Below are 22,788 nucleotides of genomic sequence, written 5' to 3'. Positions count from 1 at the left end.
AAATCAATATTAATTTTTTATATTTACATTATGGTTACGAAAAAGAGAAACCATTATAACAAAATTATTCACTAATATAAACTATTTACAAAAGAACTCCGGAACACAATGTAATGTTGGGAAATATTTGAAAAGATTCCTAGTGCTATTGGTTGTATGATAAAAGTGGTTACCATGTGAGTCCAAATTTAAAATTATTGAATCTTTATTATGTTAATCTTATAACAATAAGAAAATGTATTTTATTTCACTAATTATGTTCTTCCCACAATTCTGAAAAAAATATGTTATTCCGCCATTTAATATAATATAATATATGATACTTTATTTGTTGACGTAATCCAATTACCAACCGCAAATAACTCAATACAACAGGTTCATTTTATAGTTACAAGTTTGATAATAGTTCAAAAGTTAAAGAAAAATACTTGAATGCATGAACGATTAACCATGACAATGTAACCTGGATTCTAAATTATATAACTTCAGTAATTGAGGATCGTAAGATTTACAATTAAAAGAATTAGTATTCTACATTCGCACTCTCTTCGCTTCCAAAAGATTGATTTCTCTACGTACCCAGAAGAACATAACATTCTCTTCTCCCAGTACAGAAGGTGTTGTAAGCATTTGCAATTACATCACAATTATTCCGCGAGGAGTTGCAAACATTTGTGGTATCTCAAGTCCAAAATAGTTTTAAGACTATGTGAGTGTGAACAAAATCCAAACTAAGATCAGAAAACAAAAATTAAAGAAAAAATTGACTTGTTTTTGGAATTTGAATTTTCAAAAACATAGAGCATTACGGAAACCAAAACAAAATGGCAGGAAAAGGAAAAGAAAAAAGAAACCCTAAGTCGAGAATGAATCAAGCAGAAACAAAAAGTAAATGTTTAATTCATCGATTTACAAAATGGCAGGCAATACCAATCAGGCATAAAAAAAAAATCAAAACAAACAGCGAACAGCCATAAAAAGGCAAAGCAGCTTCAAGTTACTACCTATTGAGATTGGTGGATATGAAGTAGTAGGTGTTGAAAACAGGAGAAGGAGACAAAGAAATGGTTCTGGGGACAAATGACAACAAAACTCATCAACCACCAACCGGCAAAAAGTTGAAAACGGACGTTCTGGAACGAAACCTACCCACCAACAACCATCCAATGAAAACAACGCTGTTGGATCTCAGAAATCAACAATATCATCAACTCCATATAGGAGGAACTTACAGATAGATAACGCAGTTTTTCATAAACATCATGGATCCAAGGGATGTATTGGTAAACGCATATAAACAATTAACCATTCAAACAAATACCTATATCTCTAAGAAATAAAATAAGACTCGGGGGGAAACAATAGAGTAAGAAAACAGATCTCAGAGATTATACGTTTATCTTCAATTCCTAGCAGGAAATTGCAGATAGATAACGCAGATTTGTAATCGCATCATCGGTCTAGATATAAAGTAGAAAAAGAAAAAAAAAAAAAAAAAAAACAATGACCTACAAAATCGTAAACTAGCGACCTTCTAGAGAACAAAAGCATCTCAGGAACAATATTCCCCATGGGTTTCTTCATGGTAAATCAAAGTGCAAGGATAACAATAATATTGTTTCATCACCGATGCTGCCAGAAAAATGAGATTGAAGTAAGATGAACAGTAAAATACCAAATAGAAGAAGCAGAAATAACTTATAAGGACCACAGAGAGCCTACAATACGAAAAGAATCGTCGACGACGACGACGACGAAGTAGCTGTATTGCAGAAAGAAGAGCGACGGTCGGCGGCGAAAAGAAAACAAACCCTAGCACTATTTTCAGAATTGATTTATGAGTGACGATTGATGAAGGAACCATTACATAGGGTGCCACAGGGCTAAGGATGTACTTTCACCCTTACAGATTTTGGGTATTTTCCCTCTTTTTTCTTTTTTCGCGGAAGATGAATTAGGATTGTTTTATTTATTTATTTTCTGTACAAATATTTAGGATTGTTTTATTTATTTATTTTCTGTACAAATATTTAGGATTGTTTTAATAAGATTTATCCGAAAATAAATCCACTTCATTAATTATTTTGATAGTTAATAAATATTTCGCAGTAAAATAAGTAATAATTTTGGATGGAAATTAAAGTTACTGAAAAATAAAAAAATAAAAAAAATAAAAAAATAAAAAAATAAAAAAATAAAAAGTTTTAAACAATTGAATTGCTTACAGAGGGAAGCTGGAAGCATCTCCATCAGGCGATCCCACTTGCAGCGAAGCCGTCGTGGACGATTAAAAGCCACAAAACACCTCCGCAAGCTTCCGCCATCTATTCCATGGCTGAACATTCCAGTTCCATTTCCAACCCCTTCTTCTCAACGTATAAATCAGCAACCCCTAAACCTCCTTCACTATCGACATCTAAGTTTTCCAAAGATGGGTTTAATTTTCGGGAAGATCAGTGTCGAAACGCCCAAATACGAGCTGATTCAATCCACTGCGGACTACGAAATTCGCAAATACGAGCCGTCGGTGGTGGCCGAAGTCACCTACGACCCGACCCAGTTCAGAGGCAACAGAGACGGTGGTTTCACTGTGTTAGCGAAATACATCGGAGCCATTGGCGAGCCACAGAACATGAAGTCCGAGAAGGTGGCTATGACGGCGCCTGTGATCACCAAATCGGAGAAGATCTCGATGACAGCTCCGGTGGTGACGGGGGGCGAAGGAGGCGAAGGGAAGCCGGTGACGATGCAGTTTGTGCTACCAAGCAAATACAAGAAGGCCGAGGAGGCTCCTAAACCCGCGGATGGAAGTGTTTCGATAAGGGAAGAAGGGGAGAGGAAAGTGGCAGTCGTGAGATTCAGCGGAATTGCGACAGAGGGGGTGGTTGCGCAGAAGGTGGAGAATCTAAAGAAAAGCTTGGAGAAAGATGGGATTAAGGTGATTGGGGATTTTGTGTTGGCGAGATATAACCCACCTTGGACATTGCCTTCTTTGAGAACCAATGAAGTTATGATACCAGTAGAGTGATTTGAATCCTAATGTTTATACGCATTCTGTGTTTGATATTCATGGATTAGTATATCATGTCTAGTGCTCTGTTTCTTCTGAATAATACCATTACTCTCATGTAAGATAAACTATTATTCACTCAATACGATTATGTCATGCTTCAAGATCTATTTCATTTTGTACACTGAATCAACCAGAGAAGAGCTTGATTACGATGATGATGATGTTGAAAAGAATGAGCGGAAGTCTCAAGAATTGGCATGCATGGATGAGCCCTATTACCTGCCCTTTGAGCGTGTTCCGTCTTCCTCTCGACATCTCTCCCAATGTCCATCCTCTCCGAGAAAGAAAACGATCTTCGTTTAGAATTGCAAAGGCATTTGCAAACAACAGAAGCCCTTCCAAGAAGGTCCAGAATCCCATATCTGCATGTGCAAGAAGGAGAAAACTTCTCAAATAATGAACTGATCGAGATGGTTTCGAACTTCACAACAGAAAAAGCAAAGTGGGTTTCGGATATTGGACGAAATCATGAAGGAAATCTTATGATTTACTTGGGACCCAGAAAAAAAGAAGTGGAGATAAAGGAGAACTATGAGGTTTCTGTAACGAAACTTGAAGAAATTCACGAAGAGAAATCGAAGCTGAACGTAATCAAATAGAGATTCTCGTTTTCTCACCTTTCTTTTGATGAATCTTGAGCAGCGCGAGAACAGAGATGGAGGATTGATCGAACAACTTGTTGATTCGAGTGGAAGAAAGGAATTGAGGGGGACGACCGCTTTAATCGAGCGGTTGACGGAGATTTTCAGATGATTACAGCCGTCGGATGAACTTCTTGCACTGATAACTTTGCAACTTCTCTATTCTATCTTGTGAGTAGAAGACAGCCAGCTCGACATTAACTTTCTTTTGGGTTTTTGGGTTTATCTCCTAGTTTTGTGCCAAATATGGATAAATCCCTGGAAGCACCCATGGCTTCATTTCAGCTCCTTTCTCTTCCCCATCTTCAATTTTCCCGTTTTCTTTATTTCAACCCATCAAATTACAGAGCGAAAACTCTTGATTTTATCTCTGAAATTCATTTCACGCCATTTACATAGTTCGTCCAAATCCCTGAAACTAAACCCACCAAGAGCTTCCGTCAATGGCGACGACAATGAGGTTGTTGAAACGCCCAGCCCCACACGCTGAGGGAGGAAAAAGGGGACTAGAGCTCCATCGTCTTCTTCTACTACTCCTCAAAAGAAAACAAAACAAAACGTTTTAAGAAACCCCAAATCACAGATAAAACCACAGAAGGGAGAACCCATTTGCTCAGGTTTCCCAAGACGAATCAATCGATTCAATAGCTGAAAATTACGACGATGGAATGGACTTCTCATACGAAGATCCTCCATTGATCTGCTGCTTCGGCGCCGCACAGAAAGAATTTGTGTCTTCAATTCGTGTACACGATAATCAGATGCATCGTGACAAGTACTCGTAGTGGAAAATGCTCCAATGGGATCCGCCGGAGTTCGCTAGGGCACCAGTGGGATCGTCCTCCAATGTCGCTATATCTCACGTTAGGCTCGGCGGACGAGCTGCGTTCATGGGGAAAGTTGGTAAGGACGATTTTGGGGACGAGATCGTGTTGATGATGAACAAAGAGAAAGTACAGACTCGAGCTGTGAAGTTTGATTTAAATTCTAGAACTGCCTGTACGTACATGAAGATCAAGTTTGAAGACGGAAACGGTGAAAGAACCAGGCGAGGATCCCCTGATTAGCTCTGAACTCAACATCGCGGTGCTCAAGGAGGTAAATTAGCCATATTCACTCGAAACAAAACTTCTTGTGTTTGTTTCATTGCAGGCAAGGATATTCCATTTCAATTCACAAGCTTTGATGTCCACTGCAATGGAATCAACGCTCTTCAAGGCTATCCAGTTGTCCAAGAAGTTTGGTGGACTCATCTTCTTCGATTGAAATTTGCCATTGCCTTTGTGGAGATCACAGGACAAAACTCGAGAATATATCAAGAAAGCCTGGAATGAAGCGACATTATTGAGGTTTCAAGGCAAGAACTAGAGTTTCTGCTAGATAAAGAATACTGCAAAAACAAAAGGAACTACAGACCTCAATACTATTGCTCAAACCATTGAACAAACCAAGAATCGGCGAGACTATTACCATTACACAGCGGAGGAGCTACCGCCCTTATGGCACCATCGCCTCAAGTTATTGTTCGTGACAGACATTCCAATGCAGATTCATTACTATACTCCTTCATTTCACGATCGAAGATGTGCTCATCACACCATTCACCTGCGACAGGACGGGTTCTGGTGATGCTGTTGTAGCTGGGATCATGAGAAAGCAAACTACTTTCCCGGAGATGTTCGAAAGCCAAGAGCAACACAGAATCTGAAAGAGCAGGTCTATGTACCATCAATGTGGTAGGTTTAAATATCCCTTTTGAGTTAGCATTGTTGTAATTTGAGCTTTAGAACAATGGACTGAATGTATAGTAGAGTAATTCTTTCTTCTCTGATGTCTCTCTTTTCCTCTTACTCAAAAGTCAGCCAGTGGATTGGCAATTCACCTTTTCTTTTCAAAATTTTTACATTATGAACTGAAGAAGGGAGAGAGAAGAAGAAGAAGAAGAAGGGAGAGAGAAGAAGAAGAAGAAGAAGGGAGAGAGAAGAAGAAGAAGAAGAAGGGAGAGAGAAGAAGAAGAAGAAGGGAGAGAGAAGCATGGAAGAAATGGCAATTCACCTTTTCTTTTCAAAATTTTTACATTATGAATCAATGGGGAGATGCGATGGATAATGATGCAAAGAATAACGAAGGGAATGAATAATTTTTGTCTGTGTAAAAACTAACCTGATTTACTAATAAAAAGGAAAAACTACATCTGAACTGACTCCCTACCTCACCTACCACTTATCATAATCCTATTCACTAACAATTTACCTTAAAAAGAAGGAAAGAAACAACTTCTGCTTTTGAAGCTGAAGGAAGCTAGCAAAACCTCTGAGTAATATCCTCCATCTGGGTCTCATATGATTCAACTCCTTATGGCTTGGAAAATGGAAGTCAAGTTTGAGGAACGCAGAAGAGCGAGTTCCCTAGAGCAATGAAGCACATATTATGAATTTAGCAGAAGAAGCAACGAGCATGCAGTGAAATCATAAAATCTATCTCTGCAGTGAAGCTTTATGATTTCGTTTCTCATTAGTTTTTGGTCTCCATGTTTGATTCTGAGACTTGATGCAAAGACAGCCGGGATAGGGATTAGCATAAAAATTCTCCTCTAGCCTCGGACTCTCTCCGGCTTGTCTAACATATGGGGAACCCAGTCTGTCTTTTTGCAATTCCTTCACTTCTTTGGAGAATTCTTCCCACGAGATGGCCTCCTCCTCCAACTGGTCTATCAACCTCACTAGATTTTGCCTGAAAAAATGAAAAGATATTGAGGCGCCCGGTAGTGTCAAACCAACACACCAACATAGAGTAATAATAGTCTCCAACGAACCTGTCAGGATTTATAGTCTTTCTGAATCCTCCAAACCTCCTATGGCCCTGCACTGCTTTAGCCATGTTTCCATCATAGGTATAAACAAACACATCACTCTCTACTGCCACGATATAATCCAAGGCTGCCATGCGATTCTGGTACGGCTTAAATGGCTCCAACTCCTCCTTAGTTGCAAGAGTTGAATGAGAAAACACATTGGGGTATTTCGATCGAAAGCCCTCCATGCTATCTCTCCCAAAAATCTCCCCCGCAACAATGTAGATTTTTGTCGTGGAAGGGTAATCCAAGGCTTTAAGCAACAGGGCTGCCTCCATAGGTGTCATTGGGCAGCCTCCTACAAGTCGCCTTTCTTTTGCATCTATCTCTTTCTCCTTCCAATGCTTCACATTGTATCTCATAACTTTGAGCTCCTCATTTTCCTTCGCCGTCAGGTTGTGGCTGCACCCTGTGAATGCAAGCATATCTTTCTCATACCTGAAATTCAACATTTACATACTTTGGTTACTCTCTATGCTATCAAATAACACCCCAACCCAAGTGCTTCAACGGCTGAGACTACCTCAGATGGAGGGCAATATATGGTTCGTCATCCCTTCTTAATCTATCAACTAAAACCTTCCCAAGATCCTCAATCTTCTTCGTGAACCGTAGAGCATCGTAATTGGCTCGGCATCGAAGCTTCTGAACGTACGATGGCAAACCATTATTAGAGATACGAGAATCAGTGTGGGTGAGCATCAACACTTTGTGTCGCTTTAACAAACGTAGCATCTCTCCTCGGTAATAGCTAGCCTTCACATTGAAATAGATTGTGAGAAATAGCATCAAAGAATTATGATTGACATCTAAAATTGATGTTTTCTTAGACCTTGGACCAGGAAACTGGAGCCTTGACATAAGGTTTCACCGATGCCAAACGTCGAGGCAGGGTCTCAACGATTTCGATATCATCTCTTAGAACATCAATGAAGTGCCTCCAGTCAAAAATATCTTTGAAATCACTGCAAAAACCAAAGTTCATCATAAATTATATGCAAAATAATCAGCTAGCAAAGACTGGGAGTATGAACAAAGGGAGAAACGCAAGTACCTTGGATCTGTCCAAAAGGACTGGTGATCAAGCGATGGAAGAACAAGGGTGGCATTCATAATCTTAGCAACAGCAACCATATCACATATCTGGAAGCAAGTTAAGGCATATCTTAGTTAGAAAGATCATGGGTATGATTTAGCTGACTATTTTAGCTCTTGAAAAACTAGCGAAAACATCTCACCCCTGTTCTCATCTGATTCAATCCTCCATTGGCATGCACAAGAAGATATCCATTTGTTTTACCTCGACGTCCTACCGAATCAAGTTTAGAAATGAGAAACAAATTCAATGGGTTCTAAAATCCTTGCCTTACAGATTAAGGGAAGTATTACACATACTTATTCGATTCCTGGGTCGAGTAATGCACTGATAGAAATTGTCGCTCTTTGGTTTCATCCAAATTTCAGGCGTCTGCTAAACATGATATAAAATAAACGCAACATAATCAGCTGTGAATCTCATAAACTCCAACGAACATTCTAATGCACAAACAGACAAATTTTGGATGTAATTAATTGCATTCATTGAATTGAGTGGTTCAAAGTAGAAGAAAACGAAATGGGTTGGCAGCCAAAGCGACAAACATAACGGCGAATTGAAAGAAAAAGGAAGCAAAATTCTGGTTACAAAAAGTTAGTAGTCGCAACCCTTGATGAGGATGCATTTATTGCCAGCCCCCCACTACTATTTATTGGAGTCGATCACCAACATACAATTCCAGAAACAGTTCCAGATTGAATGAGATGCAAAATAAAATAAAGAAATAAAAACAATGGGTTTTTTAATTCCAGAAAAGGAAAAGAGAAAGAAAAAACAATTAAATTCAATTCCTCTAGAAAGGCCACACATCACGCCATCTTTCCTTTTGACTGGAGGACTAATGCTATTGGGATGGAATATTTTGCAGAACGAAACAGAGCAGAAAAAGGAATTAATAAAAAAAAAAAAAAAAAAAAAAGAAAAAAAAAAAAAAAAAAAAAAAAAAAANAAAAAAAAAAATACTCACAGAAATTTTCTCGAGAAGGCGCTTGGGGACGACGGCTTCGTCCTCGGCAACGGCCCTTTGCGCCATAGCCCAATCCTCTTTGAAGGTCTGTATGATGAGTTGTCCTTTATCGATCATCTTGCCATTAATCTCCACATGTGAATTGAGGAAGGAGAACTTGAAGAACACGGTTAGAACAGCCATGAACATCAAAATCAAAAAAATCATACGCCCAAAGTTCCTTCCGGATACTAATGACCGGACGATCATGGGCGTCAATAAAAGGCCTTCTTCCATCTTGAGAAGCCAAGTCTCGGGCACCCAACAGAATGCCCGAGCCCGAAACAAACATTGCCTAATCATGGGATGATGAACATGATGATGAAGGTGATGATGGTGCAGGTGGGACCCGACATTGGAGACGTTAGAATTGTCTTCCTCATCATACAATTCTGAAGAGTTGGAGATTCGGGAATCGGGGTCCATAAAGTCTGTTACACGTCGTCTGGTCTTGGTGACCTGTCCGCCGTGTGGACTTCCATTGCAAGAATTGGCCGGAGCGCCGGAAGCCATAGGTGGGCGATTGAAATAGCAGTGTTGTGTTTGTTTGTTGGATCGAGAGAGATTGAGAAAGAAACAAACTAAATGAAAATCAGAAATAATCAGAAATGCCGATTTTCAGTGAATATGATTTGGAAAAAGAAGAGAGCCGCCCGTATTGTATGGCCGGCTAAGGGCGTGAATATAATTTCGGGTGTATATATATAGCCTCTGAAATCTACCCAATGCTGATTCTCTCTCAAACTCCCTCCCTCTCATTAAATCCAAATGATTACATTTGGATTTATAGGCCATATTTTACCTCTAAATAAAAAATTTCTTTTTCCGACGGAATTGCCCCTCCCTAATAACTAATGTACCATAGTTAAATTATACAAATACCCTTCAATTTTGGTGTTTGTTTTACCTCACAATTTTTTCCATTTTTACTACTCTCACAATTATTTTTTTAATAATTTTTTTTAATAAAATGAGTATAACAAACTTATTTATATAATTAGATCTAAATATTTATTCATTAATTTTCTGCCATTTTTATCCTCCATCTTAACCATTATAACTTTTAAGTATTTAAAAAAACAAAATTTAGATATATAATCAATACAATTTTTAAATTTTTAAATTTTTTTTATATAATTTAATATTGTCATTTTATGTTTTTAAAAAAATATATGGAACTTTAAATCCTAAATATTTTAGATTACAATTTATTTATTTATTTATTTAATACAAATATATAATTTTAGCTAATTACTGGTCCCATTCTTTTAGCGGGGAAGTTTAAGTTATATATTTTATTTAACTAAAAATAGTGATAAAAAGTAAATTTTGATTGTTTGTTAAATCTAAATCTAAATCTAAATCTTTTTTATTTATTTATTTTGAAAAATGGACTATTTTGGTATTATGTTACGGTAACTATTTAAAAAAATTAAAAATCTATTTTGATATGGCTGGTCTGTTCTTATTAAATTAAAAAAATCTAATTTTATTGTCCGACTATATATACCTTTTCTTTTAAGCTAAATAATATTGTAGGAAAACAAATTTCATATTTTTTTAGAAATAAAAGTATACAGCTGTTAGGAAAACAAATTATAGAAAATGGAATTCATTATCATTAACAAAAAAAAAAAGTATACAGCTAAACCGATTAATAATAAATTAGAAGAATATTAAAAAGGAACGGAAATTGCAAAGAGGGTTTTATGTTTCCAAAGACTACAATTAATTAATACATTATTAATCAAAAAATTATATTAATCATGCTAATTTGTAAAACTACTTTGAATTTGAATGAATATCAGAGGGCAAAGTAGTAGTTTCACTTTGCTATTAATTATGTATTTAAATTCGGCCAGTTACAGTGCATGAAACACAATATTAACCGACATCCCACATCCAGAAACTTAAAAAGACACGTGTTGCGATCGCATTAATGGGAGCAGCTTCTGTCCACAGTGGTGATGATAGCATAGGTCAGGATGTAGAGAATGGGAGAAGGTAGTGCGGTGTAAATCCAAGTGGAATGGAGTTTAGGCCGGACGACACTTCAACACGGATTGCCTCGTCATATCAGGAATTTTGTAAGCTTGCACGATCTGCCCATTCGTGCTTTAATTTGATTGGTCTGTCATCCGACTAATTATTCTGATCCAAAATAAATGGAATTTAATCCAAAAACCTAGCTTCAATTTTACACCTTATTATATTTTCAATCACAGTTCCTGCCTATCATAACCTGAGTTCCAGTCTTTCTCATTAAAAAAATGCTATATTTTTAAAATTTTTCTACCTTTATAATTTTAAGTTTAATATATATTAACTATTACAAATTTTCTTACCTATTTTTATTAATTCATAACATATCATCAATCAATCTCAACATATATTCATGATTATTGAAGGAAGATTTAAGATTGTCAGTTGAATTATTGAAAATAAATCATTTAATCAATTTCTAACCCTTTTTAATTTAATTAGTTATTTATATTTATGGATTATTGTATGGTTAATTAATGTATCAGGTACCATGCTAATTATTCACATTTATGAATTTCAAGCAACTTGAAAAGAAAATCAAAATTAATATTCAATGTAATTAATTTTTTTTTACAACGATAATAAATGTTTCAAATCATTATAGTACAATTATGAAATTTGACTCACATTCACATTTGTTACAGAATTCATATTAATCGTAATGATAGTCGCTATATAAGTGAAGATATGAAATTATGATAAAAGCATGAGATAGTGTTGGAAAGAAAATAGAAATTAGAAGATAGTACCAAAAATATTAGGTGTAACAATTCAAAATTTTGACTTCCTCCGCCCTCCCCTAAATTATTATGGAATTGAATTGGAGTTAAAAATCCATTTATTGGTCAGCCCAAGTTTGTTAATCCTTCACCAACATATCACACTACTCATGCCCATATACAAAGTTTTTGTTAATTTTATTTTTATTTATTTTTAGTAGTGATATTCACCCTGATCTTATATAAAGAATGAAATGTTTTGGTTGAAATAATAATAATAATAATAATAATAATAATAATAATAATAATAATTTATCCAACAACAAAATCATCAGGTGCATAGTTTATTATTGTATGACAAAAAAAACATTGGAATTGTTTTAAATTCTAATATATAATTGAGTATGTTCAAACCATTCAAATTTGAGTGAGAAAGATAGAATTGAAGAGGAGGATAAATAAATGATTTATATCTACGATAATGATTTTTATTTTTTGTTAAATAAAAAATAATGATGCAAAAATTTAAAAAATAAAATTAAAAATTGAAATAAAATATAAAGTTTAGACTTTATTATTTTTTAAAGGGACGTAAATTTTAAATGTAATTATTAAATAAAATTTAAAGATTTAAAGATTTTTATATAATTTAGCTATTCAATAAATAAAATTAAAAATTGAAATAAAATATAAAGTTTAGATTTTATTATTTTTAAAAGGGATGTAAATTTTAAATGTAATTATTAAATAAAATTTAAAGATTTAAAGATTTTTATATAATTTAGCTATTCAATAATTATGACACAAACTAGTATTCGAAATTAAAAGTACTTTTATCTCCACTGGTGAATTAATCTTAATATTTATAAGTTTTACTTAAAAAGTAGTTAGGATGTCATCAATATGATATTACTTTAGATAGGAGAGCGGAGGACTGTAGTTGGTCAAATGTTTGGTCAAATTATCCTTATGTTGTTGGTTTGAATCCGACGAGTGATTTTTTTGTTTCATTTTGTTCTAGTTATTCAGCCCACAGGCACAACAAACTTTCAGCAAGTCATATTGTTTAAATATAGTAGGTCAAATATCTATCAGATAATCCTTAGGTCGTTGGTTCGAATCTGGCAGGTTGGATGGTTCTTTGTTTCGTTTTGTTATCGGTCCAACAAACTTACTGTTTGGCAAGTCATATTAATGTTTAGTAATGCCACAAAGAAATAATTATATTTTGTTATCAATCTGACCTTACCTCAGTTGGTAGAGAGGAGGACGGTAGTGGGTCAAATTTCTGTTAGATAATCTTTAGGTCGCTGGTTTGAATCCGACAAGATGGGTGCTTTTGGCATCATTCTTTGTTTCATTTTGTTTTTGTTATTCGGCCCAACAAACTTACGGTGCAGTAATGTTTAGTGTCGGGAGAAATAAATAATGATTACATTTTGTTAATCAACCCGATCTTAGCTTAGTTGGTAGAGCGGAGGACTGTAGTAAGTAAAATGCCATCAGATAATCCTTAGGTCGTTGGTTCGAATCCAGCAGGTCGAATGTTTTTAGTTTATTTTTTGGTTCGTTTTGTTATCGTCCCACAGTCGTATTAATCTTTTGAAAGAAATAATATATTTTGTTTATAGAAATAATATATTTTGTTTATCAATCCGATCTTAGCTCAGTTGGTCTGATCTTAGCTCAGTTGGTAGAGTGGAGGACTGTAGTAAGTAAAATACTTGTCAGATAATCCGGTAGGTCGGATCTTTTTAGAGTGTTTACCGGTATAAAGTTGAACGCATCCTGCTTGTTCATTGATTATATTTTGTTGATCAATTCGACCTTAGCTCAGTTGCTAGAGCTCAATTCGACCTTAGCTCGGTAGAGCAGAGGACTGTATTAGGTAAAATGCCATCAGATAATCCTTAGCTTGCTAGTTCAAATTCGGGACTGTATTAGGTAAAATGCCATCAGATAATCCTTAGCTTGCTAGTTCAAATTCGGTAAGTCAGATGTTTTAAGCATTATTTTTTGTTTCGTTTTGTTATCGTTATTCAGCCCAGAATCATATTAATCTTTAGTATTGCCAGAAAGAAATAATATATTTTGTTCATCAATCCGACCTTAGCTCAGTTGGTAGAGCGGAGGGAAAGTCAGTTGGTAGAGCGGAGGGATAGAAATAATATATGTTGTTCATCAATCCGACCTTAGCTCAGTTGGTAGAGCAGAGAACTGTAGTAGGTAAAATACCTATGATAGATGACCTTAGCTCAGTTGGCGGAGGACTGTAGTAGGTAAAATACCTGTGGGAGATGACCTTAGCTCAGTTGATAGAGTGGAGGGAAAGAAATAATATATTTTATTCATCCATCTGACTTTTAACTTAGTTGGTAGAGCTGAGGACTTAGCTTAGTTGCAGAGCTGAGGAGTGCAGAGCTGAGGAGTGTAGCAGGTATTTACTTGTGGCAGATCGGATCTTTTAGAGTGTGGATCTTTTAGAGTGTTTTGTTTCGTTTTGTTCTCATTATTCGGCCCAAAGGCCCAACAAACTTACCGAGCGGCATGTCGTATTATAGTTGGGTAGCGCCAGAAAGAAAGTTGAACGACGTGTCGTATTATAGCCTACACGTCCTGTTTGTTCACTGATATATCGGAATCGGAGAATCCCTTGTTCTATTTGGGAGAAAATAAGCGGAAGGCGAACGGGGAGACTGTGCGGAGGAAGCGAATCAGATAGCTCCTGCTTCGCCAGTAAGCTTCTTTCTGTAATGCTGAATTTCTATGGCTTCCAGTGTACAAATGCCCCAATCAATTAGGGTTTCCATCTTAAATTATTTCTCCCCAGACTGGCATGTTCCTGTAGTTCGTTTTCAGTTTTTGAATTGCTTCTTTTACGTCTTTCGTTTCTTTCTAAGTTTATCTGTTGCTGCAAACTCTCGTTACGCCTTGCTTTTTTAGATTGGGTTTCTGGAGAGGGAGGCAACTAGTTTCATTCTTGTTTGGGGAAAGAGGTGAAGGAGATAGAAATATGCTTCAGATCCGGCTTAGCAAAGTTCCACAGGCTGAAGGTGGTGCTGGGGCAGTGAAGCCCTCGCCGGCGGAGTCTGTGACGGTCGCATGCCCTGACCACCTCGTTCTTGCTGATCTCCCTGTAGCAAAAGGCATTGGTGCGGCTACCGCTGCTTCCATTGTCAAGTCTGTGGGTCGCAGGTCTCGCCGTCAGCTTGGAGAACGAGTTCATTTTTGTGTCAGATGCGACTTTCCTATTGCAATTTATGGTCGCCTGGTATTTTTCTCCACTAACTCCTTGTTATTTTTGCTAGTTGATTTGCCTACTTTCGGTCCATGGAAATCCTTCATATATAAAAGATGGTTTTCAATTTGATATATCTTTTTTCCCCAAAGCGGTTTGCATCACTTTTATCATCTATGGATACTGGTTTCTGCCAATTTGTACAAATATAATGTTGGGGCTAGGACAATACGATGTGATTATTTTATTCATATCTGCAATGTCCTTGCCTCTAAAATGGAGGCCTCTGATATGCTTTTTATGAGCTAATCAGTGGTTTGCCTTTCTTGCAGAGTCCCTGTGAGCATGCCTTCTGTCTTGATTGTGCAAGAAGCGATTCTTTGTGCTACCTGTAAGTAAAAAGGCTTTCAAGTTCTTAACGAGACCATTAAAGGTTCTTTTGTGTTCAGAATGTCACAACTGATTGCCTATATTTAGTTCATTTTCCCTTTTCTATTGCAAAAACTTTCTCTATCACGTTCTTCAAATATTAGTTGTTTTCTTTGCTTATTAGTTTGTATACTGCACACAGTTTTCTAATGACAGCAGGATTCAGCTTTTCCTTTTATTTCTTACTAAGAGAGTTCATGGAGTAAGAATTTACAGCACCAGAATTGAAGATATGATCAGCGTGTATGAATTTGAATCACAAGAAAGAACTAATATTTTTGGAATTTTTTTAAAAGACGTACTTGTTTCAGTTTGAATTGAAATTTTGATCAACATAGAATCCTATAATATCCAATCATCCATTATGGCATTTGAATGATGAAAATAAAGATGCTGTGACAGATCAGCTATAGTTACATTGTACATAATGAACTCTCATTTGATTTTAATATTTGGAGGGTTTTTGTGTACTTTATGATAATGTTATGAAGATGACTTTAGAAATTATGATACACTCATGATTTTTGTGACACAGTTGTGATGACCGCATCCAGAAGATTCAAACTATAAAAATGATGGAGGGGATCTTCATTTGTGCAGCCCCACACTGTCTCAAGTCTTTTCTAAAGAGGACTGATTTCGAATCTCATATACACGAGAGCCATGCTGACCTTCTTAAGCCAAATGCAGAGAAGGAAGATGGAAATGAAATTGAGGCCCATAGTGCTAAACAATCTACAGCTTCTGAGACGTCAGTCCGAGGTCCATTGAGACCACTCATATCTCCAGGTTCCAATTCCCAGCCACAAGAACGTGAAGAAAAATTTCATCGACAACAATCTAGAGACCAACCTAGATCTGGCATGCAGCAAAAGCAAGCGCCAATTTTGGGTCAGAACCAAAACAATACATCTGAGTCTCAACAAGACAGCGGCCATTCACAAGGCTTCGATAGACATGGTCCTCATGGCCGTTTTCCCCCTCAAAACTTTGACGCACAGGGTGCTCCACATCAGGAGTCCGGTCAGTTTTCAGAGAAACAGCAAGGAATTCTATCCGACACTCCATATTCTCAGTATCCTCCTTTGCAACCAATTCCGCCACCAAATTATGTGGTTCCACCTAACTCTAATCCAATGTTGACCCCCCCTCTACCATTTGGTTATCCTCCTTTTCCAGTTGAGGGAGCTCAACAATATTACAGTACACCCTATGAAGTGCCACGGCAGGACACTGCAGCAGCAGAGACTGGATCCGAGCAAGGGTCACTGCTAGGCTTTCCACCAGGTGCAGCAGGAGGAATGAATTTCTCAGCAACTTATCCGCACCCTTGGAATGCTGGACAAGCCGGTATTCCTTATGATCATGCTGCTGGAGGTCAAGGAATGCCCGATGCTTTTGCTAATACGCCTGATTCTCAAGGAAAACATGGATTTTATCCAGGAGATTATAGACGCAGCCCTGGAGGCATGCCTGTGAATTCTACTGTCTCGTCTATGGCCAACAAAGGGATGGATCAGGGGCATGCATCAGGTAGTACGATGGACCTAAGGGATGGTAAAGGTATATTGGCACCACAGCCTCTAATACAATTGCCCCCACCCCCACGACCCCCACCGTTCTTGTCGCATAACAAGCGGGGTAAGTTTTATCCAGGAGATATGGATCATGATGGGCAAAACCTTGGATGGCAGAATGACAACCATAGCCGAGATAGCTTTGGAAGTGGCCAAGACTGATGATTTTTCCATGGCTCGTTCTGTGTTTCCTTTGCTGTATACTTCCAGCCATTGTTTTGATCAAATTTGCATCAGCGTTAGAATGTCTGTATATTTGAACTTGATGCTTAATGGGAAAGTTCTTCCCTTAGAGGACTTTTTGAGTATAAATAGTCATTTGAGATGTTGAGATCAATATCATATGATGCAATAGTGACAGTAGATGAGAGTATCATCATTGAAGGAGTTTTGAGAAGTTGTTACTAAAAGCATCCTATTGTTATCAATTCTGATAATTCCTTAGTACGAAGGACATTGCTTGATGAAGGAGATTTATTAGAAAATGTTGCAATCTTTATTTGACATTAAAAGGTTTGAAAATACCAATTACAGCTGCAGCAGCTGCTGCTGCTTAGGCTGCATATGTAAATACATTATCAACTTGCCTTTTAAACCCCAATCACCCAAATGGGGGAAGATAAATTCATAATATGGCGATTCTAAATACATTTTTTTAACAGGAATTAGAGAAAATGAAAGCCAAAGTTATGAACAAAATACAATCATCTCTCAAGCTTCTGTCACTGATGAGGGGTTGTAGCCATTAGCCAAGGTGGTGGGTTGAAAGAACACCATGAAACATCCAAAATGAAATAAGAAAGCCATGAAGAAGGGAGATTGCTGATCAGCTCAGCTTTTCTTTCTCCAAAATCCATTGTTGGTATGTCAGAACTCGCTTCTCATCCAATTTCACATAAAACTGATGCAATTTTCTGTACATCAATACGACCTGCCTATCTACGTAATCTTCATACTTCTCATACAATGCGGGGATTGTCAGCACGAGTAAAAGGCCTGTCATTGAGAGCAAAAAATGGCCATGAAATCTATCTATCTACACACAGAATTATGGAAACTGAAGACTGAAACTTACTGGTGTAACATAAAGTGATGAGATCAGTCAAGCCACTGATAACTGAAATCAGCCACAGACAAGCAGCTACTTTGAAGAACAATCTGGGGTTTTTTCCCATGGCTATATCTTGTGAAACAGACAGAAAATCGTTCACATGGGAGCGAATGAAAGATGCAGCTTCGTTCACCATATCTTCTGAGAGATGCAACTCAGGAAGAGGCGGCGCGGGTCTGTTCAGAAAGGTAGCAGATTCAGAAGTAACCTTAATCGAAGTACTTAGAAGATTTGATTAGCCTGGAAACAAGGAATCCACAGATTTGGCCCAGAAATAGTTAAGAGACAATCTCCGAATAGTTTACCTGTTGAGAATGGACGCAGATTTGGCCCAGAGAAAGATAATGGTAACAAGAAGAAGTAGAACACTGGAAATTAAAGACAAAAGGGTGTAACCACATCTCTCAAACACCACCCAAGTCGCCACCGTAATTGACAGAATCCACAGAGTTAGATCCTTCCGCCTCCAAAGAATTACATCTGCAACTGAACAGATTAAAAAAACCAAGAGTTAAACCCATTCATTGTTATGTTTATTGGATCGCAAACGCAATCTTAATTAGCTTTGAGGAGTAATCATCCTACAACTCTATCAGCTGCAGTGACAAGCAGAATCCACAGAAAATTTTCAGCAATTCAAGAATACATTGCACTAGCGATGCATAAAAGAAGAAAACAGTTCATCGATTAAAATTTTCGGAAACAAACAATCAATGCTTCGAAATTCGACATCTCACTCAAAAGAAGACCGATACAGCGTAATCGGATAGGAATTCAAAGAGGATCCATGAAAATAAAACAACCCAGAAATCAGAAAATCTAGTCGTACCAATACCGCCGCCAACAATTTCGTGAAGAGTTCGCTGCCTACAAAACAAACGATCGGAGGAACCCATCAAAAGAACTGAAAAGAAAGGATGTTGATCCCAGTTGAGCTTTGAAAATACCCTAAAGAAACAGAGAGGTCGGAAGCAGGAGCCAGTAGAAAAGGGAAAACAGGAGTTCTGTATAGCTTTTTTTTGTTGTCTACTCTCTGTTACCCTTTTGAGTTTTCTCAGAGTCCTGAGGGCAGACTAGTTGAAATGGTAAGAAATGGGAATTGGGCCAACTGACAGGTCAAAAGCGTCATGCCCCTCGTGGCCTTTTATTCTCCTTCTCCATCATTCATCTGCCCACCGGAAACGGTATGAAACTTATGTCCTTTTTACTGCTTACAAAGACAGAGGAAGACGATAATACTCTTTGTATTGACCTCTGACAGAACCATGTTGAGCTTCTTTTATAACTGCAACCTAATTGTTTGCATAGTGAATTTATTATATATTTAGTTGAATGATAGAGCCGGCCTAACCTAATAAAAAATGTATTTTGATTGAGTTACCAACCAACTCTGGAAGCACTTGATTAATTCAGATCATCAGATTCGAGTGGAGCTATTCTTATCTTAACACACAAGTTTCAGTTTATAACATGTTTTGATTTGAACATGAGTAACGGGGGATACTTAGAGGTTTAAAAATGTTTTCAAAGACGAATACATCTCTGTAATCCAACATTTGTGACAATTCAGAGGCCAAGTCGACGGCTTATTTTTTGAAGAGTTTATACAGTATCAATCTGAAAATTGAAAAAAGTAAGTGAATATAGTTACACTGCACAGAACGACTGTAAAACATGGATTCGACTTCAACTAGCTAACCTCAAGCTCAACAAGGATCCGGAGGTTCCCATTCTCCTGCAAATTCTCTTATTCTTGTCAATGGGTCAATCCTGTTCTCATCCGTCTTGAACCAAAAATCATATTCAAGGCAGAAAGCACTCTTCTTTCTCATGCAGCTCCCACATTCGTACGACTAATTTTCTTTCGGGGGCTCGAAACAGCGCATTCTGCATTATCAGCAAGTCCACTTTCACCGAAGGCAGCGTCTGCATTGCCTACAGATTCATTTGCAGGCTCGTTTTTATGAACAGCAACTTCAGTGCAGACCGTAAGATTATTGGGGGTGGTAGCTTTGGCGGCGGAATCTGCATGTAAGGTAGCAGCTGCATCGGGGGAAAGTGCACGTACATTCTGGGAGATGGAAGCTTCAGGGGTAACAACAGGCATGTCTTGGGGAGAGGCAGGTTTGGTGGAAACTACAGGTACATCTTTGAGGGTGGCAGCTTTGGGAGCAACTGCAGGAACATCTTGGTGGGTGAAAGCTTTTGGGAAAACTGCAGGTATATTATTCTGGGGGGAGGCAGCTTGGGTGGAGGAAACGGCAGGTTCATTATGGGGGTTAGCAACTCCTGCTGCCATGACTGCTGGGGAATCCATCAAGCTAGCAGCTATTGCAGCCTTGAAGTCCTCATCCTCCACGTCCATCAGCATTTCTGCATCTCCATATGAAAGAAATGTATCTTGCGGCTTTGTCCAGTTTATTCCTTGAGGAGGGCGGGCTTGGGTTGAGTTGCATGATTTGGTTATCCTATCAGCATCCTCAGGGGTAAGCCATTGACCATAACCGTTGGATGCTTCAGAGCATGAGATGGGGAAATCGTTGGGGAAATTACCCCTCACAATAAAAATGCTCCAACCGAAGCCCTTTAGAGAGTCCAAGTAAGCTGAAAGGTAAAACTTAGAAAGATTCTGTGGGGCTGCATATAGACTATCAAAATTGTACCACTCCCCATTCACTTTCCTAATACAAAACCAATGGTTTTGCAAGTGACAAATAAATGCACTCTCCAGTTCAGGATCAATCTGTGCAAGTTCAGCAGCTGGTGAGTTGAGAGCAATGACTTGGAGATCCCATACTTCCAAAGCCTTTTGTAATACCTGCAAGCAAATATATAATAGTTTAACAAATAAGATCATCCCAACAGGTTCTACACATTGCTTGTTATATACAAATTGAAGAAAATTGGTTTATAAAAAATGAACTCCACTCCATCTGAATACTTCCCTGTTTTGCACCAAAATAAGGTATTGAGTTTCATCACTCTAATATCTACAAAGCTCATAACCAACGTGTCTTGTCCGGTATAGTTGACGGGAACCAAGAATTTTTACATTAAAATAAGGAACATATTACAAGACTAGGGAAGAAGGTCAAAAGTCCGTCCATACTTGCCCATTTCCAATATTTTCTGATTAGTCACTAAATCATGCTCTACTCCCTCACTTCCCGTCTTTCTTTTTAACCAGTTACTGGTAAAACAAATCTTCTAACAATCTCAAACCATCTCATATGCTAATTCAAGTTAAATTCAAGTATTAAGGCCTAATTTGATAACCATTTGAATTTTAGTTTAAAAATTGATCTTATAAACACTACTTTCACCTATAAGTTTCTTTGCTTTGTTATCTATTTTTTACCAATATTTCCTTAAGAAATATGAAAATAAAGAAATTATGAGAAAATAAGCACAATTTCCAAAAAGCAAAAAACCAAATGCTACTAAATGAGACCTTAACAACCTCTAGCCATCCCATATGCTAATTAAGCTAAATTCAAGAAATAAGGCCCCATTTGATAACCATTTAACTTTTTGTTTAAAAAGATAAAGCTTATAAACACTACTTTCACCTCTGAGTTTCTTTGCTTTGTTATCTACTTTTTACCAATGTTTCAAGAAATATGAAAATAAAGAAATTGCCAGAAATAAACACAATTTTCAATAAAAAATAAATCAAATCAAATGGTTATCAAATGATACCCTAAGAGATCATAAGTATATCTCTTCTAGAATAGCTATGCCCAAAGCTCTCCCCCAACACACCATGTGGTCAACTCTCATTCATAGTTATAAGTTAAAGGTAAGCCTATTCTTTAAATTTTCACATTTGAAGCAGAGCATACAGCAAGAAGCGTACATCACTTGTAGGAATCACAACAAACTTCTACTGTATTATCAGGTACAGCCGAATAGTAGTAGCAAGCATTGCCACAAAGGTCGTGCATTGCAATGTTAATCAATTTTGCACCACTACACTACTCAACGCTGCTATCTCAGGTGGACGACATTGAGACATAAGAGAATAGAAGCTATGGGTTCTTGCAATTAGTGAACGTTGTTTAGAAAAAGTAATTACCGGTACTATTATGTACATGCTAATTCCCATATCACCATTACAAGTCAATGTATCAGCTATTTTAAATTAAAAAACATAACTGTTGTAACCATTACGCAAATGACTCATAATTACTGTCACGACTGCATAGTGGCTTACAACGGTTTGTCACTACGTTAAGAGAATACAGAACTATGACATCAGGATCGCAATTCAATTGCTTTCCATAAGACGTTCGATATATTCGAATACCACTGTTTTAAAATATTAAAAAACGACTGGAATTCGAGTAGTCTATTCGCGTGTAAAGAGAATTCAAATCAGATTGAAGAAGTTACACAAAGACTTATCCATGGAAGAACGAGCGTATTCACACTAAATTGATCATAGTTCTCGACAGCATGAGGCAAGATTTTAGGCCATTATCAAACGAATCAACAGATATGCAAAGAAGACCTTCAGTTTCCCTCAACCAAGTTCGAGAAGGAGACGGAGAAGAGAATAATAACCAAGAACAGATATTGCGATAGAAATCAAACCTGGATGCTAAAATCACCGTCCAAGGAGACATTGTGAGACTCATCGGAGAGAAAATCACCGGTGGTGGAACCAGCAAGCATCATCTGGCGTTCTTTTCGGTCAAGATCGTATGCCAGAGCAGCCAAATCGAATTCGGAGAAGAAGGGACCCTGCAATACGGTGTTGACACAATGCACAGCGCAGAGCTTTGATTCTTGTACCTCATGATACAACATCCCTCCATTGCTGGCTTCGTCCATAATCAGAATCACACCTCAAAAGACAAAATAGGAAGAAGAGAGAGAAATAAACCCTAGAATCAGCCAAGCCAAGCCAAGCTATGCCTCTAACTTTTGGTCTATGCTTATAATTCTCTCTCCAACCAAAAAAAAAAAAATGCGGCAATTAATCTTTTGCTTAAAATTATG

General features: G+C 37.4%; 6 protein-coding genes, 1 long non-coding RNA gene, 4 other non-coding genes and 1 pseudogene across 13 annotated transcripts; 4 read left to right on the top strand and 8 right to left on the bottom strand.

The window, feature by feature from the left end:
- Positions 1-362: 362 nt before the first annotated feature.
- LOC111790750 lies at positions 363-1,983 on the bottom strand. Its single transcript, XR_002814557.1, has 2 exons — positions 1,723-1,983; positions 363-1,632 (listed from the first exon to the last, which is right to left on the bottom strand). It is a non-coding gene; the product is annotated as an uncharacterized LOC111790750 (long non-coding RNA).
- LOC111791935 lies at positions 1,181-1,273 on the bottom strand. The gene has a single exon (XR_002814724.1). It is a non-coding gene; the product is annotated as a small nucleolar RNA snoR27 (small nucleolar RNA).
- On the bottom strand, positions 1,374-1,465 carry LOC111791937. The gene has a single exon (XR_002814727.1). It is a non-coding gene; the product is annotated as a small nucleolar RNA snoR27 (small nucleolar RNA).
- LOC111791934 lies at positions 1,546-1,636 on the bottom strand. The gene has a single exon (XR_002814723.1). It is a non-coding gene; the product is annotated as a small nucleolar RNA snoR26 (small nucleolar RNA).
- A 242-nt stretch (positions 1,984-2,225) lies between the features above and the next one.
- Positions 2,226-3,177, top strand: LOC111790747 (heme-binding-like protein At3g10130, chloroplastic). The gene has a single exon (XM_023671779.1). The coding sequence runs from the start codon at positions 2,432-2,434 to the stop codon at positions 3,026-3,028; it is 597 nt and encodes a 198-aa protein (XP_023527547.1). The 5' UTR covers positions 2,226-2,431; the 3' UTR covers positions 3,029-3,177.
- LOC111790748 (protein transport protein yos1-like) lies at positions 3,123-3,952 on the bottom strand. Of its 2 annotated transcripts, XM_023671780.1 has the most exons (2): positions 3,691-3,952; positions 3,123-3,435 (listed from the first exon to the last, which is right to left on the bottom strand). In XM_023671780.1, exon 2 carries the CDS (start codon positions 3,431-3,433, stop codon positions 3,200-3,202), a length of 234 nt encoding a protein of 77 aa, XP_023527548.1. In that variant the 5' UTR covers positions 3,434-3,435; positions 3,691-3,952; the 3' UTR covers positions 3,123-3,199. The 2 variants fall into 2 exon arrangements, with proteins under 2 accessions (XP_023527548.1, XP_023527549.1); XM_023671781.1 differs by lacking the exon at positions 3,691-3,952 and having other exon boundaries at positions 3,123-3,459.
- On the top strand, positions 3,949-5,587 carry LOC111790749 (annotated as a pseudogene).
- Positions 5,588-5,712: 125 nt separating this feature from the next.
- On the bottom strand, positions 5,713-9,333 carry LOC111790099 (O-fucosyltransferase 19-like). Of its 2 annotated transcripts, none has more exons than XM_023670903.1 (8): positions 8,632-9,333; positions 7,964-8,039; positions 7,807-7,877; positions 7,623-7,711; positions 7,401-7,533; positions 7,092-7,324; positions 6,530-7,006; positions 5,713-6,447 (listed from the first exon to the last, which is right to left on the bottom strand). In XM_023670903.1, the coding sequence occupies exons 1-8, from the start codon at positions 9,181-9,183 to the stop codon at positions 6,192-6,194; spliced, it is 1,887 nt and encodes a 628-aa protein (XP_023526671.1). In that variant the 5' UTR covers positions 9,184-9,333; the 3' UTR covers positions 5,713-6,191. The 2 variants fall into 2 exon arrangements, with proteins under 2 accessions (XP_023526671.1, XP_023526672.1); XM_023670904.1 differs by having other exon boundaries at positions 7,964-8,036.
- Positions 9,334-12,883: 3,550 nt separating this feature from the next.
- TRNAY-GUA lies at positions 12,884-12,977 on the top strand. The gene is made up of 2 exons: positions 12,884-12,920; positions 12,942-12,977. It is a non-coding gene; the product is annotated as a tRNA-Tyr (tRNA).
- A 1,103-nt stretch (positions 12,978-14,080) lies between these two features.
- On the top strand, positions 14,081-17,013 carry LOC111790699 (E3 ubiquitin-protein ligase Hakai-like). Its single transcript, XM_023671719.1, has 4 exons — positions 14,081-14,168; positions 14,376-14,703; positions 15,003-15,061; positions 15,635-17,013. Exons 2-4 carry the CDS (start codon positions 14,446-14,448, stop codon positions 16,836-16,838), a joined length of 1,521 nt encoding a protein of 506 aa, XP_023527487.1. The 5' UTR covers positions 14,081-14,168; positions 14,376-14,445; the 3' UTR covers positions 16,839-17,013.
- Positions 17,014-17,149: 136 nt separating this feature from the next.
- On the bottom strand, positions 17,150-19,030 carry LOC111790700 (reticulon-like protein B12). Its single transcript, XM_023671720.1, has 4 exons — positions 18,617-19,030; positions 18,093-18,273; positions 17,752-17,963; positions 17,150-17,672 (listed from the first exon to the last, which is right to left on the bottom strand). Exons 1-4 carry the CDS (start codon positions 18,681-18,683, stop codon positions 17,503-17,505), a joined length of 630 nt encoding a protein of 209 aa, XP_023527488.1. The 5' UTR covers positions 18,684-19,030; the 3' UTR covers positions 17,150-17,502.
- A 264-nt stretch (positions 19,031-19,294) lies between these two features.
- On the bottom strand, positions 19,295-22,756 carry LOC111790695 (ataxin-3 homolog). Its single transcript, XM_023671709.1, has 2 exons — positions 22,381-22,756; positions 19,295-20,605 (listed from the first exon to the last, which is right to left on the bottom strand). Exons 1-2 carry the CDS (start codon positions 22,618-22,620, stop codon positions 19,616-19,618), a joined length of 1,230 nt encoding a protein of 409 aa, XP_023527477.1. The 5' UTR covers positions 22,621-22,756; the 3' UTR covers positions 19,295-19,615.
- Between the last annotated feature and the right edge of the window lie 32 nt (positions 22,757-22,788).

The sequence above is a fragment of the Cucurbita pepo genome, chromosome LG03, assembly GCF_002806865.2.
Source record: "Cucurbita pepo subsp. pepo cultivar mu-cu-16 chromosome LG03, ASM280686v2, whole genome shotgun sequence".
In the NCBI taxonomy this organism is placed as follows: domain Eukaryota; kingdom Viridiplantae; phylum Streptophyta; class Magnoliopsida; order Cucurbitales; family Cucurbitaceae; genus Cucurbita; species Cucurbita pepo.
Note: the sequence above shows the minus strand (reverse complement) of the source record. Positions and strands in the feature narration are given on the sequence as shown.

Excerpts from the sequence above, each read along its gene's own strand:
- LOC111790747 (XM_023671779.1), top strand. The coding sequence starts at position 2,432 with ATGGGTTTAATTTTCGGGAAGATCAGTGTCGAAACGCCCAAATACGAG.
- LOC111790748 (XM_023671780.1), bottom strand. The coding sequence starts at position 3,433 with ATGGGATTCTGGACCTTCTTGGAAGGGCTTCTGTTGTTTGCAAATGCC.
- LOC111790099 (XM_023670903.1), bottom strand. The coding sequence starts at position 9,183 with ATGGCTTCCGGCGCTCCGGCCAATTCTTGCAATGGAAGTCCACACGGC. Across the intron at positions 8,040-8,631 it reads GCCTTCTCGAGAAAATTTCT|CAGACGCCTGAAATTTGGAT; the intron begins GTGAGTATTTTT and ends TATCATGTTTAG. Across the intron at positions 7,878-7,963 it reads TCGACCCAGGAATCGAATAA|GACGTCGAGGTAAAACAAAT; the intron begins GTATGTGTAATA and ends TTGATTCGGTAG.
- LOC111790699 (XM_023671719.1), top strand. The coding sequence starts at position 14,446 with ATGCTTCAGATCCGGCTTAGCAAAGTTCCACAGGCTGAAGGTGGTGCT. Across the intron at positions 14,704-15,002 it reads TTGCAATTTATGGTCGCCTG|AGTCCCTGTGAGCATGCCTT; the intron begins GTATTTTTCTCC and ends CCTTTCTTGCAG. Across the intron at positions 15,062-15,634 it reads AGCGATTCTTTGTGCTACCT|TTGTGATGACCGCATCCAGA; the intron begins GTAAGTAAAAAG and ends TTTGTGACACAG.
- LOC111790700 (XM_023671720.1), bottom strand. The coding sequence starts at position 18,683 with ATGGGTTCCTCCGATCGTTTGTTTTGTAGGCAGCGAACTCTTCACGAA. Across the intron at positions 18,274-18,616 it reads AATTGTTGGCGGCGGTATTG|TTGCAGATGTAATTCTTTGG; the intron begins GTACGACTAGAT and ends TAATCTGTTCAG. Across the intron at positions 17,964-18,092 it reads TCTGCGTCCATTCTCAACAG|ACCCGCGCCGCCTCTTCCTG; the intron begins GTAAACTATTCG and ends CTTTCTGAACAG.
- LOC111790695 (XM_023671709.1), bottom strand. The coding sequence starts at position 22,620 with ATGGACGAAGCCAGCAATGGAGGGATGTTGTATCATGAGGTACAAGAA. Across the intron at positions 20,606-22,380 it reads ACGGTGATTTTAGCATCCAG|GTATTACAAAAGGCTTTGGA; the intron begins GTTTGATTTCTA and ends ATTTGCTTGCAG.